The following is a 22,343-nucleotide window of genomic DNA, read 5'->3' on the forward strand; positions in this document are numbered from 1 at the left end:
AGGGAAGGAAGGGAGGAAGGAAGGGAAAAGGGAAGGGAGGAGGAAGGAAGGGAAAAGGGAAGGAAGGGAGGAAGGAAGGGAAAAGGGAAGGGAGGAGGAAGGAAGGGAAAAGGGAAGGGAGGAGGAAGGAAGGGAAAAGGGAAGGAAGGGAAGAAGCAGAAGGAAAATGGGAAGGAAGGAAGGAAGGAAGGAAGGAAGGAAGGAAGGAAGGAAGGAAGGAAGGAAGGAAGGAAGGAAGGAAATAAAATGAAAAAAGGGAAGGGAGGAAAGAAGGGAGGGAGGAATTAGGGAAAAGGGAAGGAAGGAAGAAAATAGAAGGAAAAGAGGAAGGAAGGAGGGGACTAGAAGGAAAAGGGGAAAGAAGGCAAAAAGGAAGGATGGGGAGGTATAAGGGAAGGAAGAGATGAAGGAAGGAAAAAGGGAAGGAAGCAAGGAAGGAAGCATATGAAAAAAAACAAAAGAACAAAGGAGAGCAAAGAGATAGACTGAAGGGAAAAGGAGCAATATAAGGGAAGAAGGGTGGTGCAGTGGTTAGCACTGTTGCCTCACAGCAAGAAGGTTCTGGGTTTGAACCTCATGGCTAACAGGGGCCTTTCTGTGTGGAGTTTGCATGTTCTCCCCGTGTCTGTGTGGGTTTCCTCCGGTTTCCCCCACAGTCCAAAGACATGTGGTCAGGTTAACTGGCTACTCTAAATTGCGTGTGTGTGTGTGTGTGTGTGTGTGTGTGTGAGAGAGAGAGAGAGAGAGAGAGTTTGAGAGGAGAAAACATGTAATAATCCAGTAGATGGCAATGGGAACCCACTACTGTAATGTTCCTTGGATACTTTGATAGCTGGAGCTGTCAGAGCGGCCACGTCAGGTGCCAGATAGATAGACAGATGAAGGAAGTTACAAAGGAATGAAAGAAGGAGGGAGGTAAGGAAGAAATAACACTGACCTTGAGTTGCGAGAAGTTTCTTCCTCTCATATTCATGTTTCTGTAAGAAATCCAATAACAGATCAGCGATAACCAAGTTGGACAGGAACTTTGTTCCCAGTGTAAAATGCCCTTCATACAGTCAGCTTCAGAATTATTGGCATCCTTTGTAAAGAAGTGTAATGCCCATTTTACCTCATTACTTGAGTTTGAATCCAGAGAGGGAAAGAGCCTGAGACTACAACGTCTGTCTCTGTTATAATACACACCATCCACCTCCATCCTTGTAGACCTACTGTATACGCACACACACACAAAATATATATATATATATATATATATATATATATATATATATATATATATATATATATAGTCCACTCAGTCATAACTCTCCTAATAGAGGGAGAGAAAAAAAAAGGCAATTCAGCCATTCCTGCTGGTCCAGGGAATCGAACCGGCAACCTTTTGGTCTGGAAATCAGGAAGATCTTTTCAACCTCAAGTTTAGGTTTGAGGAGGTCAATATACATCACTCATCACAATTAGCTGGTGTGATTGTTGATAACAAAAGACAAACAGACTTCCATGTTTTTTTTTCCACTTTGTGGTACAGAGATCGAAAATGACGTAATTCCAAGTTCTCAATTCCCATTTCTGAGGTTAGTCGAATGCAGCATTATTCCAGCACCATATTCTAGTACATTTCAGTCTGTCATTTACGTTGCATCTAATCACTTCCTAGAGATAAGTAATGGCTCTGTAGCAGACACAGAATTTGAACTCACAACCATTCAGTCACTAGACAGAATGCTAAGCAGTGCTTGCCATTATGTTTACCTCTCAGAGGTCTGGTGGGATTTGAGTGTTTGGTCCCTTCTAGCCTCTGACTGGCTGTTTCTTCGGACTGATCCTGCAGTCTTCACAGTGACCTCTTTGACCTCTGGAGCCTGTATTCCTGAGTGCTCACTTGCTGCATTTGTCAACTGATCCTCATTCTCCAGGATCTGAAATCACAACACAATCACTATTCTCTGTAATTAGGTGTCCAGGTATTAGATAGAATGTGCATAATGTGCATAATGTGCATAATTACTGCTTGATTGTTCATAAAATGACCAGACTGTGAATATCCTAAAGGAATTATCTGCACAATTTGGGTTTTTACAGACGGCCAAGTTTTGTCTACTGATGTATCCACATTAAATTCCAATTAAGGCTTCAGTGTAGATAACTGCATCTAATTATTCACACCTTCTCTAATTTAGTGTCTGTCCCCCTTAATCCCATTCGGCCCTCGTCTGCAGGGGCAGCCAGTCCAGGTGGCGGAGAGGGGCGTGGCTTCACAGGGGCAGGGTTTGAAGCCGAATCCAGCATGGTGACAGTGCCTGAGCATCAAAGTTTAAAGAAAGTGAGTGTGACAGATAACATACTGTTCTTGATCATCACACACACACACACACACACACACCTGTCTCCGTGACATGCAGCTGCTGCATTAGCATGTTCAGCCAGTAGTTTGTAACTCCACTGTTGGCCAACAGGGGGTCTATTGCGGACTTTGGTACTATAGACACCTCATATGAGTCCTTTGTTGCCATGGAGACCTCACAGGAGTCAAGGCCAAGTAGGAGTCTTCTGGCCTCGTACAAATTCGCTATGTTCCTCTCCAAACCCTTCACCACTACAGACTGAGAGACATATACATTATTTAAAATTTTTTTGAGTCAGTAGTATTTGTGATTCCCAGCATATCAAACTGCAACACCAGTCCAAAGTTTCTGTGTCATAGTTTAATGTAATGGAGAAGATATTTAAAGATAATGTACAAAATATGCAGAGTCTATTGTTTAAAGATTAGGTTCAGCACTGGCGTCATGGTGGGAGTGGTCCTGGGCCTGGTCTGGGGGATCGTGTTTGGTCAAAATATGTTGGTTAAAAACATAGGTTTATTTAAAACTACTTTTACTTAGTCATAGACTAAGTCTGGGTTAATCTAAATTCTGAATGGTCATTACTAATGCTAAAAGAAAGATGCTAAAATATAAAAGCACTTCCTTAAAGTTCTAATAATAAGCCTTTAATATGGACATTTACTTACAAAAACCTTGAATGTGTATATACAGTACAATGTGATAATGTTTATTGTTAAAAATGTTATACAAATAATTTGAATTGAATTAAATGACTGACATGCTATATGCAATAAATGCAGTTTCAAAATACAGTGGTGCTTGAAAGTTTGTGAACCCTTTAGAATTTTCTATATTTCTGCATAAATATGACTTAAACATCGTCAGATTTTCATACAAGGCCTAAAAGTAGATAAAGAGAACTCAGTTAAACAAATGAGATAAAAATATTATACTTGGTTATTTATCCATCCATTATCCGTAGCCGCTTATCCTGTTCTACAGGGTCGCAGGCAAGCTGGAGCCTATCCCAGCTGACTACGGGCGAGAGGCAGGGTACACCCTGGACAAGTCGCCAGGTCATCACAGGGCTGACACATAGAGACACACAACCATTCACACTCACTTTCACACCTACGGTCAATTTAGAGTCACCAGTTAACCTAACCTGCATGTCTTTGGGGGAAACCAGAGCAAACCCACGCAGACATGGGGCGAACATGCAAACTCCACACAGAAAGGCCCTCGCCGGCCACTGGGCTTGAACCCAGGACCTTCTTGCTGTGAGGCAACAGTGCTAACCACCGTGCCACCCTTGGTTATTCATTGAGGAAAATGATCCAATATTGCATATCTGACATCAGAAGTTAGATGTTACCCTTAGAGTAACCTACTTCCTTTGGAGCCATGAAGCTGGACACTGCAGTAAGGTCTATGCAGTTCAATTTTTTATCAACCAAAACTTGTATTTTCTATTCGCAGTTCACCTCCATTCTATGCTGTAATTTAATGTTTCTCAACCACTGGGCCGCAGCCCTTTAGTGAGCTACAAAGCGCCATCTAGTGGGCCGCATTTTTTTTTTCAAGTTGAAGTTAATTTTTCGTAGTGTACAATTGCTGGGGGGGCGGCACGGTGGTGTAGTGGTTAGCGCTGTCGCCTCACAGCAAGAAGGTCCTGGGTTCGAGCCCCGTGGCCGGCGAGGGCCTTTCTGTGTGGAGTTTGCATGTTCTCCCCGTGTCCGCGTGGGTTTCCTCCGGGTGCTCCGGTTTCCCCCACAGTCCAAAGACATGCAGGTTAGGTTAACTGGTGACTCTAAATTGACCATAGGTGTGAATGTGAGTGTGAATGGTTGTCTGTGTCTATGTGTCAGCCCTGTGATGACCTGGCGACTTGTCCAGGGTGTACGCCACCTTTCGCCCGTAGTCAGCTGGGATAGGCTCCAGCTTGCCTGCGACCCTGTAGAAGGATAAAGCGGCTACAGATAATGTGATGTGTGATGTGACAATTGCTGGGTTCCATCTGACGTCACATCTGCTTCATTTGATATACAAGAAGTGGTGGTCAGCTGAGTTCACTGTTCACAAAGTGGTACTATCGCTGGGGCGCCTTGCTAGTCGTTAAAATACCATACGTTTGCTTTGTTTTGGGCTGTTCGAGTCCAACAAATTGTGAAACTGATCAAAGTTTCTTCTGGGCTCCATGTAAAGTGATAAAAAATGGTGAAAGTTCAAAGGATTTTACCAAAAGACGGTCAGAAAGGTGGCTCTTGAACCTTTTAACTAGAGTTACCATACATCTCATTATCTCTAGCCGCTTTATCCTGTTCTACAGGGTCACAGGCAAGCTGGAGCCTATCCCAGCTGACTACAGGCGAAAGGCGGGGTACACCCTGGACAAGTCGCCAGGTCATCACAGGGCTGACACATAGACAACCATTCACACTCACATTCACACCTACGGTCAATTTAGAGTCACCAGTTAACCTAACCTGCATGTCTTTGGACTGTGGGGGAAACCGGAGCACCCAGAAGAAACCCACGCGGACACGGGGAGAACATGCAAACTCCGCACAGAAAGGCCCTCGCCGGCCACGGGGCTCGAACCCGGACCTTCTTGCTGTGAGGCAACAGCGCTAACCACTACACCACCGTGCTGCCCAGTTACCATACATATATAGTATTATTTATTAAACTTAAATCTTGGGGGGGGGATTAAGGATTTTTTTTTTTCAAAATGGCCCGATGGGAAGAGTTGAAACAGTTCATGCAACAGGTTTTTTCATGTCATTATCAAATACAAAGTTGTTTCAAATGTTTGTTAAAAAATGTGGGCGTGTCCCTGCATGAGGATTAAGCTTATTTCATTCCTTCTTGGGAATGGAACTGTTTCGTTTCTTCAGGTTTTGGATAGACTGACATTTTTTCTATCGCTGTTCCAGCATTGTGTGTTCATACAGTTCATATGTTACAAGTTTTGATATTAAATAAAAATTAAACATGTCGGCCTCGGTATTTTATTTTTGTTCCATGTCTTTCCACAATGTCCCAAGTCTCCCAACATAATGTCCCATGTCTCCCTGCAAAAAATGACAGAAAAAAGTGAAGCCTGAAAGCCAGTATATGTGACAAGCTGAGAAACTAATGTTGTGGTAAGAGGGTTTAGTAAATACTCTCAAATGTAAAATGAATATGACGCTACCTGCAAAGAATTTCACACAATCTGCAAAACGTGAAATCTTGTTCCAAGTCTCCCTGCTGTCTCTCCCCTACCTTAGCAGCCTGTTTAGCCTTTGGTTTGACACTGATGAAGACTCCAAGACTCTGCATCATCTGTGCGAGTTTGCGAGGGTCTGATTCACCCTCGTCCTTCATCTCGAACATCAGACACACGGGCAGGCACTCCTACTCGAGCACAGACACAGACAGAATCAGGACAGTCCTAATGAGCACAGAGGACAGGACAGAACTCCCACGATGACTGCATACTGGGACGTTTTATTTAAACGAAAGACATACTATTACAAGGAATTTGTTCACAGAGGAATACATTATGCAAATTAGACTGCGCATAATACCTAAAACGGCTAGCAGCACAGCTGATTTTATTTCAGAATACTGACCTACATATTCAGAGAAACAAAGACGACAATCTTTTGTGTTTTATCTCATAGCTATCTTATATCTGATAATAAGTCATTATAATATTAATACTTATCTTTATGTCAAACCTTTTATTGTCCGTAAAATCTCTAAGAGGTACGTACAGTAAAAAGAGTCCAAATAATATGTTTAAAAGTTTATTAAAAATTCAAATAATATAAGCATACAGTAAATGCAACATATGTTTGACAAATACAGAAACAAAATGTCATGTTCAATACTCTTAATCTTACTCTTATCTGCATTTAATAACCCTTACGAAAATTAACCATGGTTTTACTATGAACACTAACCATGGTTTATAGTTATTCATGGTTTTCATGGTTTTTTGGGTAACCATGAAAACCATGGTGCATTTTACCTCAATGTTCACTTAAATTTTTAGGTTCTAAGTAAATGTTAATGTATCTGGGCTGTTAATCGAGATCCTTCTCTACAGCATTGACTGTTGGACGAAAGCATGGTAATACTACAGTTAGTGCATCCTTTTAAAAACCATACTATCCCTTTTTAAACTAATTTCGTAGTTACTATGACCTATTACACATACAACTATGATGCTACCACAGCTACTGCAGTACTATGGATAAACCACAGTAATGCTATGGTTGGTTCATAGTACTTAGAATCACCATGAAATACCATAGTAGAACCATGGTTACTACCATGGATGAACCATAGTAATACTATGGTTGGTTCATAGTACTTAGAATAACCATGAGATACCATGGTAGAATCATGGTTACTACATAAAAACCATGGTAAAACCATAGTAAACCATGGTAGATTTTCGTAAGGGAATGCTGCAACTACTACTAATAAAACAATGACAACATTTATTTATTTATTTATTTATTTATTATACAGACAGCCTAATTTCATGCATCCGCAGACACAAACTTATTAGGTATTCTACAAAAAAAAAAAAAACACACATCATAAAGAAACTGGTCACATCTCTTCACACACACACTCACCATGAGTTGTTTTCTTGCGAGACACACTCCATCAGCGGTGCCCTGGATGAGTAGAGAGGGTGTGTGCTGTGGGGCAGTGAGGTCAGGCAGTACGATCTGTGTGTGTGTTTGGTGCATAACGTTGAAGAAGTTAGCTCCGTTCTGGCCCAGCAGGAAGAGGTGCTGCTGAGACGTCACATCCAGCTGAGTGCTCACTACGACACCCGCTACCCCGGCAACCGCTGTCACCTCCCGGCCCAGAAGCAGCTCCATTAGGATGGACGTAGCCTTCTAGAGAGGTCAAAGAGTAACGCTTACAATAGCAGATCAGTTATTAATTATCTTGTTTGTTTAAAATACTGCATAATAATTTGGTTGCATTTCTGAATCAAGCCATGTGTTAGTGTCTGTATGTGTGTGTTACCTTCACAGCGGTGCAGTTTCCTTGCAGGCCTCGTACCACGCAGGTGGAACAGTACAGTTTGGGTTGCGTTCTGAATGTCACGCTCACTCCAAACGCCTGTGCTACGTGCTGAATCAGCGGTGAGCTCGCATCTGTAACAACCCCGCTCATCAGGGTCAGCGGCAGGTCAAAGGTCAGCGCCAGAGGCTGCAGATCCTAAAGGTCACAGTAAGAAGCCGGATAGATTTTACACAATGCCAAAGTTATTGTTTCTGATTGTGTTTAATATTCAATTCAGAACAATTCACTATTATCATGATTGTGCATCAGATCATAAGGACATGGGGTAGGAAATGCAGAACATACACAGCCAGATACAATTTGAAAAGAGCCAAAGATTAATTGATCCAGCTCTTTGACACTCTGGCGATACACACAATATATACACTCACTGACCATAGGAACTTGTTCTTGATTCTAAGATTCCTGTTCTTGGCTGCAGGAGTGGAACCCAATGTGATCTCTGCTGTTGCATGCTGAGATGCTTTTCTGCTCACCACGGTTGTAAAGAGTTGCTACGAGTTGCAATATACTTCCTGGATATAGCTCAAACCAATCCGATCATTTTCCTCTGATCTCTCTTATCAACAAGATGTTTGTTTCCACCCACAGAACTGTCGCTCACTCGATTTTTTATTTTTGTTTTGTTTTTCGCACCATTCTGTCTGTGTAAACTCCAGAGACTGTTGTGTGTGAAAACCCCAGGAGATCAACAGGTTCTGAAATACTCAAACCAGTCCATCTGGCTCGAACCAACACCCATGCCATAGTGAAAAAAGTCACACTTTGAGATCACAATTTTTCCCATTCTGATGTTTGAAGACGTGAACATTAATTAGCTGAAGCTCTTGATTTGTATCTGCATGATTTGATGCATCGTGCTGCTGTCGAGGGATCGGCTGATTACAGAACGGCATAAAACAGCAGGTGGATGGGTGTTCCTAATAAAGTGACCAGTGTATGTATAGTGCCAGGCAAAGTTTGTACACCCCTACTCTACTCATTCATAGGTTTTTCTGTATTTTGACTATTTTCTACGTTGTAGAACAATACCGCAGACATCAAAACTATGGAATAACATCTGGAACATGTATGGAATCATGTAGTAAAGAAAAACGTGTTTAAAAAAATGCTCCATATTTTAGATTCTTCAAAGTATCCAGTGTTTACTTTGATGACGCTTTACACACTATTGGCATTATCTTAACCAGCTTCATGAGGTAGTCACCTGGAATGCTGTTCAATTAATAGGTGTGTCTCATCAAAAGTTAATTAGTGCAATTTCTTGCTTTCTTAATGAGTCTGAGATCAAACAGCAAATAGATTCTGTGACCAATAAATACTGTTAAGACATGACTGTGAGAATGAAGTGAAAATGGCAAATAACATGAGAAAATAATCCTGTTTCAACAACTGTCCTAAATAGAAAGGAAGTATTGTAGTCTTTTTTGTTGGTATAATAATAATAATAATAATATAGGGCGGTACAGTGGTGTAGTGGTTAGCGCTGTCGCCTCACAGCAAGAAGGTCCGGGTTCGAGCCCCGCGGCTGACGAGGGCCTTTCCGTGCGGAGTTTGCATGTTCTCCCCGTGTCCGCATGGGTTTCCTCCGGGTGCTCCGGTTTCCTCCACAGTCCAAAGACATGCAGGTTAGGTTAACTGGTGACTCTAAATTGACCGTAGGTGTGAATGTGAGTGTGAATGGTTGTCTGTGTCTATGTGTCAGCCCTGTGATGACCTGGCAACTTGTCCAGGGTGTACTCCGCCTTTTCGCCCATAGTCAGCTGGGATAGGCTCCAGCTTGCCTGCGACCCTGTAGAACAGGATAAAGCGGCTAGAGATAATGAGATGAGATGATAATAATAATAATAATACAGTAAATAGCCCTACTCCACAACTGTATTAATCCATATTATGTTAAGAACTGCTCAACTAAGTAAAGAGAAACGACATCCATCATTACTTTAAGACATGAAGAAGTGATTTTTAATTCATAAAAATAAGGGGGGAAAAAAACAATGAATTAGAAGGTGTGTCCAAACTTTTGACTGGTATGTATTTTATTTTATTTTTTTAATCTTCATGTTGACACTTGAGGTGCACATGATACTAACTCTGATGTATCTCCGAGCAGACTCCACACCCTGCACTGGTCCAGCGATTGAAACCTGTCAAGAAACACAACAGAAAGAAAAAAACAGTAGCTTAACTTCTCAGATGCAGAAACACTTTTCATCTAAAAACCTGTATTTGGCTTTTAGTGTCTTACTATATTAGGGTGGTCCCCAAAAACAAACTTCAACTTTTTAAACGTGCTACTTCATTTTCTTGTTCCACTTGGGGAAAAAGTAAATTGGGTAAAATTTCAAGTGATTTGAATAATATTAACCACTGCCACATGAGCCCTGTTTTTTGCATGCCAGGTGGATGGCACATGTCATCGATGCAATCAAGATGTTTTTGTTTAGAAACCAGTTTCAGTTATCTACTGAGGAACTCGCTGGTCTGAAACGCTTCACAGCTTTCACTGGAGCACTGTATGTCAAGGCCTGGTTCAGTGCTCCATACTCAAAAAAATGATTCTTGGTCCAGGTAAATATTAAGAAATAGTTACACATAAAATTTAAGTAAAGTTTATAAAATTGAAAATATATTCAATTAAATCATATAAACGCTATTTGAACTGGTCTACTACGAACTATATCTAAACAAATCATGTATACTTTACTTGATGAGATCTCGTAGGGACTGACATGCACATCACACTCCCGCACAGTAGATGGCAGGTGGCAACATTTTCAGTCATTGTGTCAAACTTCTTCCTACTAAATTGTGACCTTATTGGTGCAAATAATTATATTTAAAATTTCAGAAACACGATATGTGAAATTAGGCGGCACGGTGGTGTAGTGGTTAGTGCTGTCGCCTCAAAGCAAGATGGTCCTGGGTTCGAGCCCTGGGGCTGGCGAGGGCCTTTCTGTGTGGAGTTTGCATGTTCTGTCTGTGTGGGTTTCCTCTGGGTGCTTTGGTTTCCCCCACAGTCCAAAGACATGCAGGTTAGGTTAACTGGTGACTCTAAATTGAGTGTGAATGGTTGTCTATGTGTCAGCCCTGTGATGACCTGGCGACTTGTCCAGGGTGTACCCCGCCTTTTGCCCGTAGTCAGCTGGGATAGGCTCCAGCTTGCCTGCGACCCTGTAGAAGGATAAGGCGGCTACAGATAATGAGATGAGATATGTGAAATTCATGTCACAATTCAAGCGGAATCAAAAAATCGTTTTAATTTCGCCATTGACTCACGGGGGTGTCGTGGCTTAGGTGGATAAGGCGCCATACCATAAATCCGGGAACCCAGGTTCGATTCCGACCCGAGGTAATTTCCCTCTCTCTCCTGCTCATTTCCTGTCTCTACACTGTCCTATCCAGTAAAAAAGCCCAAAAAACATTGAGTCCATTTATCCACATAAGGTTTATTTAAAAAAAATCCATAACCATTATGTAATTTATTTGCATTACCTTAACATGGTTGAAACGTGTACCATAAAGCTCGGCATTTACTTAAAGTTTATGTGACAGAATTACATGGAAAATTGTCATGTGATTAAATTACATAAAGTCTATTTTTTAGGGTCAATTATTTTTTGCAATCGCTGCTCCAGCTGGTGATTTGTCATTCCTGAAGGGACTGGTCTCCTATCCTGATTCTGATATTGCGAAAGCCACCTGCAAGAAGTTTGCCAGACACCTCTGGTATCTGAGTGAGGACCTCGCCGGACTTGCCCTATTTAACAGCAGCATCACAGATGATGAAAAACGTGGGATCGTGGCTGCTCTGAAAGACAAAGCGGATGATGATCATCAGCCACGTGCAACAGTGGACACAGAGGCGAAGGAAGCCGTTGCAAACAAAACTGTGGCAGATTTTGTTACATCTGCCTCGGGTCACATTTTTGAGGCATTCAACATTGACACTGACTTCCTCGTCAAGGACCCTTCAGAGTGGGAAGAGGACCCATCATTCCAGTCATCAAAGAAGGCCCTGCATGGTATTGCTGTGGTCAATGACTTTGCTGAGAGAGGAGTGGCACTAATCCAGGACTATAATCAAATCCTGACAAAAGATGAGCAGCAGCTGCAATACCTGTTGCAAGTAGTGGAATGGCATCAGCGTCAGTTCCCGGAAGCCAAGAAATCGTAACAAAACACCACCCATTATGACTGTTTGATCTAAACAAGGCGGCACGGTGGTGTAGTGGTTAGCGCTGTCGCCTCACAGCAAGAAGGTCCGGGTTCGAGCCCTGTGGCCGGCGAGGGCCTTTCTGTGCAGAGTTTGCATGTTCTCCCTGTGTCCGCGTGGGTTTCCTCCGGGTGCTCTGGTTTCCCCCACAGTCCAAAGACATGCAGGTTAGGTTAACTGGTGGCTCTAAATTGACCGTAGGTGTGAATGGTTGTCTGTGTCTATGTGTCAGCCCTGTGATGACCTGGCGACTTGTCCAGGGTGTACCCCGCCTTTCGCTCGTAGTCAGCTGGGATAGGCTCCAGCTTGCCTGCGACCCTGTAGAAGGATAAGGCGGCTAGAGATGATGAGATGATCTAAACAAATATGTGAACAGTGGCACATAATATTGTTTTTATTTGTCTTGGACTCCTGTTTGTCATTTTTCAATATGTATTGCTTAGGTGAACATGCACATTGCTTTTTGTTGGTTTTCGCAAATCTGCTCAAATAGTACAAATTTCAACCCGTGCGTGGCAGTGGTTAGAATAGTTATATCAAAATAAAATTTTGCACAAAATGTTTTCTCAGATGGGCGGCACGGTGGTGTAGTGGTTAGCACTGTCGCCTCACAGCAAAAAGGTCCAGGTTCGAGCCCCGTGGCCGGTGAGGGCCTTTCTGTACGGAGTTTGCATGTTCTCCCCATGTGGGGGTGCTCCGGTTTCCCCCAAAGACATGCAGGTTAGGTTAACTGGTGACTCTAAATTGACCATGAGTGTGTGTCAGCCCTGCGATGACCTGGCGACTTGTCCAGGGTGTACCCCGCCTTTCGCCCATAGTCAGCTGGGATAGGCTCCTGCGACCCTGTAGAACAGGATAAAGCAGCTAAAGATAATGAGATGAGATGTTTTCTCAGCAAGCCGAACAACTTAGTGAGGAAGCACCTTAAGAAAGTCAAATTTTTATTTTTGGCATATATTTGAGGACCACCCTATTACTATATGTGCATTATAGTATAGTAAAAATTCTTTATTATGTAGAGAATCCAGCATGCTGTTATTGGAAAATAATGAGCAATGCAGTGATGTGAGTTACTACAATGGTGTATTAGGGCCACCGTGGGTTTTAAAAAAAAATGGAGCTGAGAAACGGGGGGTAAATTTCTGCGATAAAATCTCACAAGTTCTGAGATCAAAATGGTACATTTACATGAAAAGAATTTGGATATTCTCCAAGATTGAAAAGTTTTCATGTCTCCAAGATTTACACTGGCAGTCAATGAAAAAGTCCAGGTCAATAATTCAACATATTATGCAATACGGAGTTGGGGAAATGTTTGTTTTGAGATGTTTCTATTGAATAGCGTGCACAGAAGTCATTAATGAGTTCTCCTCAATCCAAACATTTTTCAAGTGTCTTCAGGGAGTGGTCTTTAGGAATCAGCTCAAAGTGCTGTTTTGGAGAAAAACAAAAATTTGTACACGGTTGAAAGGATGGGTTGGATAGCCTTTATTAAGGCCATGAAAAAGCCGACTTTTGTATTCCTTATGTCCAAGATGCCACGGTTAAATCCAGATGACAGATGGCGGGCCCTCGGCATGGTGCAAGCCTGCCTAAGTTTTTCAGAAGTTGGGCGTCGATTGAATGTCCAAACCCTGCCATGGCCTGCGTATTCACCTGATCTCAATCCCATTGAGCATTTATGGGATCACCTTGGTGTTCAGATCCAGAACCGTGTTCCTCGTCCCATGAACAGAGGTCAACTGATCCAGGCTCTTCAAGAGGAGTGGCAGGCCATTCCACAAGACAGGATTCGCCGTTTGATACGCAGTATGCGTCGCAGACTGACGGCTTGTATTGCTGTTGGTGGGGACAATACTCGGTACTGAAGCTGCAACTTTCCAATTACAGGGTATCCATTTTGTTTGGACTGTACATTATCAAAGCTCACAACAATTGTGATTTTTTGTTTATTCATCTCGAGTTAAATGTCAGTATATTGATCTGTAAGCTTCTAGTACATGATTTCATAGCTTATGAATAAAATTATTTTCATAAATGTCACCTGGACATTTTCATTGACTGTCAGTGTCATCTCATCTCATTATCTCTAGCCGCTTTATCCTTCTACAGGGTCACAGGCAAGCTGGAGCCTATCCCAGCTGACTATGGGCGAAAGGCAGGGTACACCCTGGACAAGTCGCCAGGTCATCACAGGGCTGACACATAGACACAGACAACCATTCACACTCACGGTCAATTTAGAGTCACCAGTTAACCTAACCTGCATGTCTTTGGACTGTGGGGAAAACCGGAGCACCCGGAGGAAACCCACACGGACAACATGCAAACTCCACACAGAAAGGCCCTCGCCGGCCCCGGGGCTCGAACCCAGGACCTTCTTGCTGTGAGGCGACAGCGCTAACCACTACACCACCGTGCCACCCTGACTGTCAGTGTATTAAAAAATAAAAATAAAAAAAAGTTTTCATCAAGGAACCAGATCACTTTGCAAGGTTGCATCAGTAGCATCACACCACAGATGCCACAGCTGAGCTGAGAGTTATAGGAGATGCAGTCTTTCCTCCTCAATCACATGATATAAAACAATAAAGGAATAAAGCACTAAGAGATTTTCTCTGACATTGCCCAGAATGAACTGCAGCCAGAAAACAGGGAATCATAAGAGGTTTTTTTTTTTTTTCCTCAGAAATGTGTGACTTTTACATTTTGGAATTTCTGAGTTTTTTTTTTTTTCTTGCATACCAGTATGTATGACTTTATAATCAATTTCAAGTTTCAAGTTTATTGTCATATACATTTAAAAAGTACATTGTCTAATAATAATGCAATGAAATGCACTTTGCCCTGGCTCTCTCAGCCCATAAAATCTATAAAATAATACCATTCATAAGACAACCTAAGAAATCAATCAATCAATCAATCAATTAAAATAAGACAACCTAAAACCCATAATCTTGGAGAATATCTGAGTTCTTTCTTATAAATTCATGACTTTAATATCGGAAATTCTGAGTCTTTTTCTCAGAAAATTACCCCCATCTCAGGTCTGTTTTTTGTTTGTTTATTTGTTTTACTGACAATGGCACTAATATGTTATCATTAATTACCACCCTGAACTTGAATAAGTTCCAATAGTAAAATTAGTGATTATAGTAATTGTAAAATTATCCCAAAAGTGCTTTATTCCTCTTATATCTCAACAATTTGCCAAAGATTAGTGGTTTTAAAATTTGTTTTAAAAAATGGCACTTTTTTTTTCATATGTAGTTAAATTTAATGCTCTGGCACATCCATGAAACAAGTTAGTTCCTGTTTTCACTCATATCATATGGCTTAATGGTTAGAGAAGCAGCTTTGGGACCAAAAGGTTGCTGGTTTGAGTCCCTGGAATGGCTGAAGTGCCTTTGAGTAAAGCCCCAGGCTGCTCTGGGTATGTTATATGTTGTTCTGGATAAGAGCATCTGCTAAATGCCTGTACTGTAATACATCACAACTACAGTGCCTTGCAAAAGTTTTCATACCCCTTGAACTTTTTCACATTTTTCCACCTTACAACCACGAACTTAAAAGTTTTTTATTGAGATTTTATGTGATAGACCAACACAGAGTAGCACATAATTGTGAAGTGAAACGAAAATGATAAATGGTCTTCAAAATTTTAAACAAATAAAAATCTGAAAAATGTGGTGTGCATTAGTATTCAGCCCCCTGTCCTCTGATACCTCTAAATACAATCCAGTGCAATCAATTGCCTTCAGAAGTCATCTAATTAGTTAATAGAGTCCTACTGTGTGTAATTTACTCTCAGCATAAATACACTTGTTCTGTGAAGGCCTCAGTGGTTTGTTCGAGAACACTGAAGAACAAACAGCATCATGAAGACCAAAGAACTCACCAGACAGGTCAGGGATAAAGTTCTGGAGAAGTTTAAAGCAGGGTTAGGTTATAAAAAAATATCCCAAGCTCTGAATATCACAAGAAGCACTGTTCAATCAATCATTCAAAAATGGAAAAAGTATGGCACAACTGCAAACCTACCAAGACATGGCCGTCCACCTAAATTGACAGAGCGAGCAAGGAGAGCACTGGTCAGAGAAGCAGCCAAGAGGCCCATGATCACTCTGGAGGAGCTGCAGAAATCCACAGCTCAGGTGGGAGAATCTGTGCACAGGACAACTATAAGTCGTACACTCCACAAATCTGGCCTTTTTGGAAGAGTGGCAAGAAGAAAGCTATTGTTGAAAGACCGGCATAAGAAGTCCCGTTTGCAGCTTGCCAGAAGCCATGTAGGGGACACAGCAAACATGTGGAAGAAGGTGCTTTGGTCAGATGAGACCAAAGTTGAACTTTTTGGCCTAAATGCAAAGCGCTATGTGTGGCGGAAAACTAACACTGCTCATCACCCTGCACACACCATCCCCACTGTGAAACATGGTGGTGATAGCATCATGCTATGGGGATGCTTTTCTTCAGCAGGGACAGGGAAGCTGGTTAGAGTTGATGGGAAGATGGATGGAGCTAAATACAGGGCAATCCTGGAAGAAAACCTGTTGGAGGCTGCAAAAGACTTGAGACTGGGAAGGAGATTCACCTTCCAGCAAGACAATGACCCTAAACATACAGCCAGAGCTACAATGGAATGGTTTAGATCAAAGAATATTCATGTGTTAGAATGGCCCAGTCAAAGTCCAGACCTAAATCCCATTGAGCATCTGTGGCAAGACTTGAAAATTACTGTTCACAGATGCTGTCCATCCAATCTGGCTGAGCTTGAGCTATTTTGCAAAGAAGAATGGGCAAAAATTTCAATGTCTAGATGTGCAAAGCTGGTAGAGACATACCACAAAAGACTTGCAGCTGTAATTGCAGCAAAAGGTGGCTCTACAAAGTATTGACGCAGGGGGCTGAATACTAATGCACATCAGATTTTTATTTGTTTACCATTTTGAAGACCATTTATCATTTTCGTTTCACTTCACAGTTATGTGCTACTCTGTGTTGGTCTATCACATAAAATCTCAATAAAAAACTTTTAAGTTCGTGGTTGTAAGGTGGAAAAATGTGAAAAAGTTCAAGGGGTATGAATACTTTTTCAAGGCACTGTATGAATTGTTCCTTTAACATTGTCCTCTTTTTCTCTCTTGAAGTTACTAAGAAACATACAGCTTGTGATGTTACCAAAAAAATTGCAAGTCCTTTGCCCTGAAGAAAACTACTTTTGACTCTTACTAAATGTAATGCTCTCCAACCTGGTTGCTTTTCTCTCCATTAACACTGTGGCGATTCGAGTCAGGGAAGTGGATGTGACAAGAAGTGTCCTCCATGACTTTTTTGATATTTCCTCCCCCTTTACCGATCACATGAGAGTGTTCAGTATGAGTGACATCCATCTTCAGAGTGACTTTATTAACCTAAAGCCAGTTTGAGAACAGAACACAGAAAACCGTGCTATAAAATAGTATAACAACCTCGAAGAAAAAATACTCAGAGTCGCACATCAGCAACTCACCTTCGTCTCTAAAAGTTGCAGAATTTTCCGCTTGGCTTCCAGGACGTCGTCTGTCTTTCCTTCCACTTTTACATGTGGATCTGAAAATCCACACAATCATCCAATCAAAATAATGGAGTTAATAACAACTGCATTTATTCTCTAATGTGGCTTGTGTTGTTAGTTTTTAAAATGAGATTATCCTTTTAAATGAACTTTTGTCCTTGTTTTGATCATGTTTCCAGGCATGAGTCACAAGACTTTGATTAGTCTTTAAAATTAAATCCAGATCCAGTCACACAGTGTAAATACGAGTTACTAAAAATTTCTCAAAGTCAGAATTACAAGTGGGAGGCTTTAAACTGTAGTTCTGTCTTTTTACTAATGCTTACTTTCATTATGAAACATTATGTCTGGATCATGTAGAGGTTTTTTTTTTGTTTTTGTTTTGGGTTTGGTTTTTTTTTTTTTTTTTGGGGGGGGGGGTTGGTTTTTTAGTTCAAAATAAACAAGTCGAGACAACAACCTCATCTTGAACTCCAAAAAGACAAAAGAACTCATCGTGGATTTCAGGAGATGGAAGCATGGAGGCCACCACTCCATCAGCATCAGCGGCAGCGAGAGTGTGGAAGTAGTCCAGAATTTCCGATTCCTTGGCACACACATCAGTCAGAACCTGTCATGGACCACAAACACTTTGGCACTGACTAAAAAAGTTCTTCCGAGGCTCCATTTCCTGAGGACCCTGGGGAAAGCACAACTGCCTCAACAGCTGCTGATGAACTTCTATAGGTGCACCATAGAGTCAGTGATCACATACTGCATCACTGTGTGGTACTTGGGCTGCACCTTGGAGGATAAGAAGACCGTGCAGCGCATCATAAAAACAGCTCAGTGGCTCACAGGCACTCCACTTCCATCACTGGAAGAAATCCATCACACCCGGTGCACCCACAGAGCCAAAAACATCATCAAGGACCCGACCCATCCTGGACACAGACTCTTTACCCCTCTGCCATCTGGTAAGTGCTACAGAACTCTGTGCACCCGCACAGCCCGGCTGAGGAATAGTTTTTACCCCATAGCCATCACACTACTCAACTCACAGCACTCACTGCCCCCCCCAACTAATCCACAGGTCTGAACAGCACACCTCCACTCACTCACTGCTGCTATACAAGTCCAATACAGCCCATGACATTTGACCAGTTCTGTATATTCATGCATATCACTATAAATTATATATTACTGTATATTCTGTGCTGTATATTACTATATCAACACTACTGCAATAACATACTTGTACAATATTTCTCTATGTGCAATACTCATGCGCTTTATCATGTACATAAGCTTACTCCTTCATTTGTACATATTACCTCAATAATTCTGTTCTACCTCAATTTTACTGTGTATATTTGTGTTTGTATTACTTTTTTATTGAAGTACTTTTATACTTTAGTAAATTTAACTGAGCATCTGCTGGCTTGTTCCAAATGACATCTCACTGTACTTGTACAGTGACAATAAAGGCATCTTGTATCTTGTACAAGCAACTAAGCTATTATCAATGGTAAAAGGCACGATGGTGTAGTAGTTAACACTGTCACCTCACAGCAAGAAGGTCCTGGGTTTGAGCCCAGCGGCTAACAAGGGCCTTTCTGTGCGGAGTTTGCATGTTCTCCCCGTGTCTGCATGGGTTTCACATGCAGACATGCAGGTTAGGTTAACTGGTGACTCTAAATTGAGCGTAGGTGTGAATGTGAGTGTGAATGGTTGTTTGTCTCTATGTGTTGGCCCTGCGATAACCTGGCGACTTGTCCAGGGTGTACCTCGCCTCTCGCCCATAGTCAGCTGGGATAGGCTCCAGCTTGCCCACAACCCTGCACAGGATAAGCGGTTACAGATAATGGATGGAATAGTACACAATAGTAAGGTTCTACTCTCAGGGAGAATGTGATAATTGAGAGGAACACTAGAAAAATGGTAAGTTAAGATATCTTAAATAAAGTTGTCTAACATTTCTCATTAGGAGATTATTATATAATGAATATTTTTAAAAGATTATGCCTATTTTGAGACATATATACTAATGTCTATCTTAAAATTGCAATTTGATGAAAAGAAGCAAAATTATCTGCCATTAGAATAAAAGAAACAAGCTTGAATTAGTTTAAAAAAAACTAGAAATAGGCTTAATAATCTTATATTTGTTAATTTTATATTTTGTTTATATGTGGCAAAATCAGTCTAATAGATCATTATTAGTTAACATTGCCTATAATCAAAAGTTTAATTGCCAACATTTTTATTTTCAGTGAAGGAATGCAGGTAATGTGTTGTAATACAGTGGTGCTTGAAAGTTTGTGAACCCTTCAGAATTTTCTATATTTCTGCATAAATATGACCTAAAACATCATCAGATTTTCACACAAGTCCTAAAAGTAGATAAAGAGAACCCAGTTAAAGAAAATGAGACAAAAATATTATATTTGGTCATTTATTTATTGAGGAAAATAATCCAATATGGCATACAGTTAGGTCCATAAATATTTGGACAGAGACAACATTTTTCTAATTTTGCTTCTGTACATTACCACAATGAATTTTGAACAAAACAATTCAGATGCAGTTGATGTTCAGACTTTCAGCTTTAATTCAGTGGGTTGAACAAAATGATTGCATAAAAATGTGAGGTACTAAAGCATTTTTTTAAACACAATCCCTTCATTTCCGGGGCTCAAAAGTAATTGGACAAATTAAATAATTGTAAATAAAATGTTCATTTCTAATACTTGGTTGAAAACCCTTTGTTGGCAATGACTGCCTGAAGTCTTGAACTCATGGACATCACCAGACGCTGTGTTTCCTCCTTTTTAATGCTCTGCCAGGCCTTTACTGCAGCGGTTTTCAGTTGCTGTTTGTTTGTGGGCCTTTCTGTCTGAAGTTTAGTCTTTAACAAGTGAAATGCATGCTCAATTGGGTTGAGATCAGGTGACTGACTTGGCCATTCAAGAATATTCCACTTCTTTGCTTTTATAAACTCCTGGGTTGCTTTGGCTTTATGTTTTGGGTCATTGTCCATCTGTATTATGAAACGCCGACCAATCAGTTTGGCTGCATTTGGCTGGATTTGAGCACACAGTATGTCTCCGAATACCTCAGAATTCATCTGGCTGCTTCTGTCCTGTGTCCCATCATCAATAAACACTAGTGACCCAGTGCCACTGGCAGCCATGCATGCCCAAGCCATCACACTGCCTCCGCAGTGCTTTACAGATGATGTGGTATGCTTTGGATCATGAGCTGTACCATGCCTTTGCCATACTTTTTTCTTTCCATCATTCTGGTAGAGGTTGATCTTGGTTTCATCTGTCCAAAGAATGTTCTTCCAGAACTGTGCTGGCTTTTTAGATGTTTTTTAGCAAAGTCCAATCTAGCCTTTTTATTCTTGAGGCTTATGAGTGGCTTGCACTGTGCAGTGAACCCTTTGTATTTACTTTCATGCAGTCTTCTCTTTATGGTAGATTTGGATATTGAGACGCCTACCTCCTGGAGAGTGTTGTTCACTTGGTTGGCTGTTGTGAAGGGGTTTCTCTTCACCATGGAAATTATTCTGTGATCATCCACCACTGTTGTCTTCTGTGGGCGTCCAGGTCTTTTTGCATTGATGAGTTCACCAGTGCTTTCTTTCTTTCTCAGGATGTACCAAACTGTAGATTTTGCCACTCCTAATATTGTAGCAATTTCTTGGATGGGTTTTTTCTGTTTTCGCAGCTTAAGGATGGCTTGTTTCACCTGCATGGAGAGCTCCTTTGACCGCATGTTTTCTTCACAGCAAAATCTTCCAAATGCAAGCACCACACCTCAAATCAACTCCAGGCCTTTTATCTGCTTAATTGAGAATGACATAACGAAGGAATTGCCCACACCTGCCCATGAAATAGCCTTTGAGTCAATTGTCCAATTAATTTTGGTCCCTTTAAAAACAGGGTGGCACATGTTAAGGAGCTGAAACTCCTAAACCCTTCATCCAATTTTAATGTGGATACCCTCAAGTGAAAGCTGAAAGTCTGGACTTTATGTCCATGTCCATTATAACTATAACTTGAATATGTTTCAGTAAACAGGTAAAAAACCAAAATTTGTGTCAGTGTCCAAATATATATGGCCCTAACTGTATCTGTAAGTGGCAAAATTATGTGAACCCTTGCCTTCAGTATCTGGTGTGACCCCCTTGTGCAGCAATAACTGCAACTAAACATTTCCGGTAACTGTTGACCAGTCCTGCACACCGGCTTGGAGGAATTTTAGCCCATTCCTCCATACAGAACAGCTTCAACTCTGGGATGTTGGTGGGTTTCCTCACATGAACTGCTCGCTTCAGGTCCTTCCACAATATTTCAATTGGATTAAGGTCAGGACTTTGACTTGGCCATTCCAAAACATTAACTTTATTCTTCTTTAACCATTGAGTGGCACAGTGGTGTAGTGGTTAGCACGGTCGCCTCACAGCAAGAAGGTTCCGGGTTTGAACCCAGCGGCCAGCGAGGGCCTTTCTGTGTGGAGTTTGCATGTTCTCCCCGTGTCTATGTGGGTTTCCTCCAGGTGCTCTGGTTTCCTCCACAATCCAAAGACATGCAGATAGTTTGAAGTGGGGCAGCCTTGGGCTGAGGTGCCCTTGAGCAAGGCACTGAACCCCTGACTACTCCCTGGGCGCTCTGGGCTGCCCACTGCTCTGGGTGTGTGTGCGTGTGTTCACTGCTTCAGATGGGTTAAATGCAGAGGATGAATTTCACTGTGCTTGAAGTGTGCATGTGACGAATAAAGGTTTCTTTGGTAGAACAACTTGTGTGCTTAGGGTTGTTGTCTTGCTGCATGACCCATCTTCTCTTGAGATTCAGTTCATGGACAGATGTCCTGACATTTTCCTTTAGAATTCACTGGTATAATTCAGAATTCATTGTTCCATCAATAATGGCAAGCCGTCCTGGCCCAGATGCAGGAAAACAGGCCCAAACCATGATACTACCACCACCATGTTTCACAGATAGGATAAGGTTCTTATGCTGGAATGCAGTGTTTTCCTTTCTCCAAACATAACGCTTCTCATTTAAACCAAAAAGTTCTATTTTGGTCTCATCCGTCCACAAAACATTTTTCCAATAGCCTTCTGGCTTGTCCACATGGTCTTTATTAAACTGCAGAT

The 22,343-nt window shown here is 41.5% G+C and overlaps 1 protein-coding gene across 1 annotated transcript in view; it reads right to left on the minus strand.

The window, feature by feature from the left end:
- The window catches only part of bicc2 (bicaudal C homolog 2), a 64,416-nt gene that overhangs the window by 29,829 nt on the left and 12,244 nt on the right, over nt 1–22,343 (minus strand). The window contains exons 6-16 of the mRNA XM_060903869.1: nt 17,156–17,235; nt 16,896–17,057; nt 9,521–9,574; nt 7,368–7,562; nt 6,965–7,234; nt 5,598–5,729; nt 2,387–2,606; nt 2,170–2,303; nt 1,798–1,922; nt 1,112–1,217; nt 938–977 (exon numbers count right to left, since the gene is read on the minus strand). Of these exons, the coding sequence (XP_060759852.1) occupies nt 938–977; nt 1,112–1,217; nt 1,798–1,922; nt 2,170–2,303; nt 2,387–2,606; nt 5,598–5,729; nt 6,965–7,234; nt 7,368–7,562; nt 9,521–9,574; nt 16,896–17,057; nt 17,156–17,235 (1,518 nt within the window). The remainder of the gene's footprint in view (nt 1–937; nt 978–1,111; nt 1,218–1,797; nt 1,923–2,169; nt 2,304–2,386; nt 2,607–5,597; nt 5,730–6,964; nt 7,235–7,367; nt 7,563–9,520; nt 9,575–16,895; nt 17,058–17,155; nt 17,236–22,343) is intronic.

The sequence above is a fragment of the Neoarius graeffei genome, chromosome 2 (genome assembly GCF_027579695.1).
Source record: "Neoarius graeffei isolate fNeoGra1 chromosome 2, fNeoGra1.pri, whole genome shotgun sequence".
Classification (NCBI taxonomy): Eukaryota; Metazoa; Chordata; class Actinopteri; order Siluriformes; family Ariidae; genus Neoarius; species Neoarius graeffei.